The sequence below is a fragment of the Dendronephthya gigantea genome, unplaced genomic scaffold (genome assembly GCF_004324835.1).
Source record: "Dendronephthya gigantea isolate DGI-Jeju-01 unplaced genomic scaffold, DenGig_1.0 000156F, whole genome shotgun sequence".
In the NCBI taxonomy this organism is placed as follows: Eukaryota; Metazoa; Cnidaria; class Anthozoa; order Malacalcyonacea; family Nephtheidae; genus Dendronephthya; species Dendronephthya gigantea.
Window position 1 is genome coordinate 50,206 of NW_021163166.1, and position 5,475 is coordinate 55,680.

At 37.4% G+C, this 5,475-nt stretch overlaps 1 protein-coding gene across 1 annotated transcript; it reads left to right on the plus strand.

Moving 5' to 3' along the window:
- Positions 1-2,348: 2,348 nt before the first annotated feature.
- On the plus strand, positions 2,349-5,012 carry LOC114537304. Its single transcript, XM_028558446.1, has one exon. It carries the CDS (start codon positions 2,349-2,351, stop codon positions 5,010-5,012), a length of 2,664 nt encoding a protein of 887 aa, XP_028414247.1.
- The last annotated feature ends 463 nt before the right edge of the window (positions 5,013-5,475 follow it).

Below are 5,475 nucleotides of genomic sequence, written 5' to 3' on the forward strand. Positions count from 1 at the left end.
AATCATACAGTAATAGGAAATTGATTAGTAATAGGAGAGTCAACAAATCTTAAACAACTATTTTATATTGGAATAATTATTAAAAAAAAGATTTCCCAAAAACCTCAACAATTTACAGAAGTGTGTGTCCACAAAGCAGTGCTATAGTAAATTGCTATATATTTATTGTATTGACAAATTCAGTAGTGCACAATATATTAAAACTTACATCACATGCCTTCAGTACACCACTTGCTCTTTTGCTGCACAGTCCACGCACATAAAGAATAAAATTCCTACTTACCTAAACTACAATACACTGATATTACAAATTTATAGTAAAAATTGCAACTAAATATATCCACTTCAGTTCATCAGATCTAAAATATTTAGATCAGATCTAATATATTCAGCAGTGTTTACCGGGCTTACATAGTCTTAGGTCTGCGTACGGCCATTTTCAAATAACGAGTGGGCAAAGCGTTAAGGCTTCGCGCACTTTAAGATATCATTAGATATGTAGTTTGTTCCCCAGCGTAAAAGCAGTGCGTAGAACATAACATGTAAGTTAGACAAAGAATTTTAAACTTTACTCTTGCAAAACGATAATCATACTTGCTACATTAGTGCGAAGATTACGAGGATTTGGCATATTATTATGCGACCATCATGGCCGACAGTATACTTGGAGTGAGCTCCGTTAGTTGGACTCAAATCAATTCCTTTAACTGGGATGTTAATGAAATAATTCGTTATAAAGACGAGAAATGTTTTACATATGATGGAAGAAGGTTTAAGTGGTCTGACACTTTCGAAATGCTAAAGTTATTCACGAATATTTTTACAAATCAGTCTGGTTCCTGGTCTGCTCCTGGTGGCAAATATAAGAAGTTTTGGAGCCCCGATATCGATCTAACCATTTCATGGAATTATGATCTTGGCAATCTTTCCTTTAAGGGTAAAATACGCGATACCCTAAGAACCTTACTCATTCATATGAGTGAATTAACACCAGTGCACATGCTGTCGGAAAGTAAATCACTCGACCCTACTCGGAGTGTCGTAAACAACTCGTCGGAAGCTGTTCAAATTATGTCAGAACTCGGCGAAAATGGCATAGTTAATCATAATACAGATCCCCATAATGTAAATGAAATATCTGGCTCGGATGGTTCAACTTTTTGTGAATCCCTAGATCAACTGCAGGAATTTATTGACGTCTCATATCAACAGACTTTGGCACACGATATACCCCAAGCACAATCTATAGACAGTTTAACCCCGTTAAAGTTACGACCGGACAATTCTTCGATCCTGAGCCTTGTACAAGATCAGTTTGAGTCATTTAAAAAATCAGTGGAGTCTAAATTGGCAGCTTTGATGACAAAAGTTGTCGAACAAGCAAGAGTCATTGAAAATAACAACAAGGAGTTGGGTAATCTATCAAACGAAAATTTGCATTTAAGGTCACGCCTGTCTGATTTGGAGAAGAAAGTGCTCACAGAGAATGCTTCCACAGGAAAAAAATTGTCATCCAGGGAAGATTGAACCAACGTAAGCATAAAGTCAATCAAACAACCCTCTGCTAACAACCCTCTCCAAACGGCCTCGCCCGGAATTAATCATGGGCACGCTTACAAATCAGTCAGAAAACAACGTAGTGAATCTCCTTCGAATGGTATTAGCTTCGAAAGTAAGCTAAGAGAATACCAAACCAAACATCTAGCACAACATCCCCCCATTGCCTCACCCGGAATTAACCGGGCCTCACCCGGAATTAATCATGGGCACGCTTACAAATTAGTCAGAAAACAACGTAGTGAATCTCCTTCGAATGGTATTAGCTTCGAAAGTCAGCTAAGAGAATACCAAACCAAACATCTATCACAACATCCCCCCATTGTACACCAAGCCAAACAACATATCCCGGGTTATACCACCAAAACTGATCCTATATCGTTTGCAAGACAGAAAAATTCGAAAGGTCGGTCTTTTTGGGGAGGTATAGTTACAGTTCCACCCGACCAAATACAGCAAGAACATGTTCGCAAACGTCGACTGAAATCCCGGGGCCTAGAGCAGAGGAACCATTTACGATTAGTCAGACTAATCATGTCAACAAAAGTATAACACCCCCAACAAACCGAAATAATGAATATTCCAATTATAATCTGACATCTCATATAAGTCGATCGATATCTGTCAGAATTACCAGACGCAAGTCAGTTTATAATGATACATTTCCTTCAACCAGTCGGAGCCATAAAAGAAACTATTCACAAAACCCACAAAACCTTTTATCTATAAAACCTAAAAGGAATGTTGATGTTTCGCGATATTTTGTTCCCTCGGTCCTTTTATCCAACACTATGTCCTTATCACCTAAGATTGATGAAATTTCCCACACGTTAAACTCTATTAGCGCTGATATTGGTCTCTTTACCGAAACCTGGTTGCAGGATACCGTTCCTGATGACGCAATTAATATTGAAGGATATCAACTGTTTAGGAGAGACCGTGCAAATAGAATTCATGGGGGTGTGTGTATGTATGTCAAAGAATCAATTCACTGTAAAATCTTATCTGACTTTTATCATACAGATCATGAAGTTTTTTGGGCATATCTTAGACCAAGGCGACTACCTCGTGGTTTCTCAAATATTGTAATAGCGGTGGTGTACCAACCTCCAAGTGCGAACGATGTAGAAATGAAAGAATATCTTATACAATCCCTTGAACGTTTAGAAGCTGAATATCCACATTGTGCTGTCTTCCTAGCTGGCGATTTCAACAAAACCCTTCTTCCCTTGGTTAAATCTGCTGTAAAAAACTTCCAACTCAAGCCCATGGTTAAACAACCTACAAGAGGGGACAATATTTTGGACCAAATTTTTACAAATTGTAAAGAGTACTTATCAGATTCTGTCCGAATTTTACCACCCTTTGGTTATTCCGATCACCGAACAGTATTTATTGAGGCAAAAATTCGACCTAAACCTTCAAAGCCACGAAATAGAATAGTTGTGTTTAGAGACAAACGGCCTACCAAGGTAGCAAGCGTTGGTAGATTTCTACAACAGGTTCCTTGGCTTGAGTTACTCTCTAATTATCAAACATGTGAAGAAAAGCTCAAGCTACTGACTGAAATCATAAACTATGGACTAAATACTATCATGCCTGAGCAATGTATCAAAATGCATGAAAATGATCGACCCTGGTTGAACACTCGGTTAAAAAAAATGATAAATAGCCGTCAAAAAGCTTTCTCTTCTGGAAATAGAATCCTATATAAAATGCTGAGAAATAAAGTTAATCGGGAATGTAAACATAGTAGGAAAACCTATTATGAAAGTAAAATTGGTCAAATGAAGGACTCTACGCCCAGAGATTGGTGGAGAGAGGTCAAAAATCTTTGTGGTATTAATAAAAACAGTCGTCGTGACCTAAGATCCCTTTTACACCCTGATCTTGTGTGTGATGATTTTACTCTTACGAATAACATAAACAAAGCGTTTATCAGCGTAATGAATGATTACTCGCCTCTGACAGATTATACATGCGTGGATGCGGTTGATGATGAACCTTTGTATGTTACCGAAGAATCTGTGGCAAGGAAACTAAGAGCGATTAAGATATCTCGCGCCAGTGGACCTGATAACCTTCCAAATTGGGTGCTCAAAACGTTCTCGGACATTATCGCAAGTCCTATTACTGATATATTGAACACCTCATTTACCGAATGTAGAGTGCCTAACGTTTGGAAACTCGCAGATGTTTGTCCTCTGCCAAAGTCGTCTCTCATTTGTGATTTTAACAACGACATCAGACCAATTTCTCTTACGTCGACTCTGTCGAAAGTTGCGGAAAGCTTTGTGATTGATATGGCTTTAAAACCGGTTATGTTGTCTATTGTTGATCCACGACAGTTTGGATTTATCCCAGGTTCATCGACAACTATGGCACTAATCGATATGTTTCATCATTGGTTATCTGCCACTGATGGGACATCGTCCACAATAAGAACTGTTCTCTTAGATTTTCGGAAAGCCTTTGACCTAGTAGACCATCATATACTGATCGCTAAACTATTCAGCATAGGAGTAAAGCCAACCATCGTTAATTGGATTATTGATTTCTTACGTCATCGGCAGCAGAGGGTTAAATATGATGGTACTTTTTCCAACTGGGTTGATGTCCACGCTGGAGTTCCCCAGGGTACTCGTCTTGGTCCATGGCTCTTTCTTATTCTAATTAACGATCTACGATTACCAGATCAGATCTCCCAAATGTGGAAGTTCGCTGACGATATCACATTATCCGAAGTGATTACCCAATCTAATGAAAGTTCCATTCAGGACGCCGTTGATTATGTTAACTTGTGGTCTAAAGAGAACCATCTACAACTTAAACCTACCAAATGTAAAGAAATCCAATCATGTTTTAAGATAATCCCTCCATCTTTCGTTCCAATTGAGATAGATTGGATAAAATTTGATAAAGTTAGTACTGCAAGACTTCTCGGTGTTACTATTCGTGACGATTTTAATTGGATAGATCACGTTAAAACCATAACTGCCAAGGCCTCAAAGCACCTATATCTCTTAAGACAACTTAAAAGAGCGGGACTCAGTGTTGATGATATGAAAGCCTTTTATTGTAGTGTTGTCCGATCAGTACTGGAATATTGCTGTCAATTGTTTCATAGAAATTTCCCCAATTACCTCTCGAATGATCTTGAACGCATTCAGAAGCGTGCATTGCGGATTATTTTCCCTCATCAAAGTTATAATGAAGCACTGAAAGAGGCATTTATTCCCACCCTCTTTGACAGGCGAGAAATGCTATCACAAAGTCTTTTTAAAGATATTGTTGTCAATGGAAACCATAAACTTGCTGGTTTACTTCCCCCTCGTAATAGCTGTAATGGTTTTCTGAGAAATAATAGAACTTTTAACACGCCACAATGCCGAACAGATCGTTTCAAAAACTCTTTTATAATGAGTTTTAGTACTGAAGCAAATTTTGCTAATTGATAACAAGTTGTATATATGTATTGTTTTCAATTTTAAATGATTGTATATATCTAATCTAAAGAACACATAATTGTGACTTTGACTAAAAAGGTCTAATAAGTTGTAAATATATATTGTTCCTTATTTTATTATGTATTTTAAATTATCGTATATATTTGCATGTAAAAGACACATAATTCAGTCTCATGACTGCCAGTGTCTCTTTTCTCTAATAAATTTTCAATTTTTTTTTTTTTTAAAGTTTAGTCCAGTGATTACTGTATAATATGCCAGGTGCGCATTACGGTATATGGCGTCACAATGCATGGAACATTCTCCTATGTTTAACAGGCGATTAGGCTAAAATGTAAAATCATTGACATTGTTGTTTAAACGCCGCAAATTATAGACTTAGAAGCAGGCTATATAGCTGAAAGTTTAAGGATGTTTCTCATGTCTTATTGTCTTCTTGTTTTAATACGCG

What these genes read in the sequence shown, in the direction of transcription:
- LOC114537304 (XM_028558446.1), top strand. Translation starts at nt 2,349, where the DNA reads ATGTCCTTATCACCTAAGATTGATGAAATTTCCCACACGTTAAACTCT.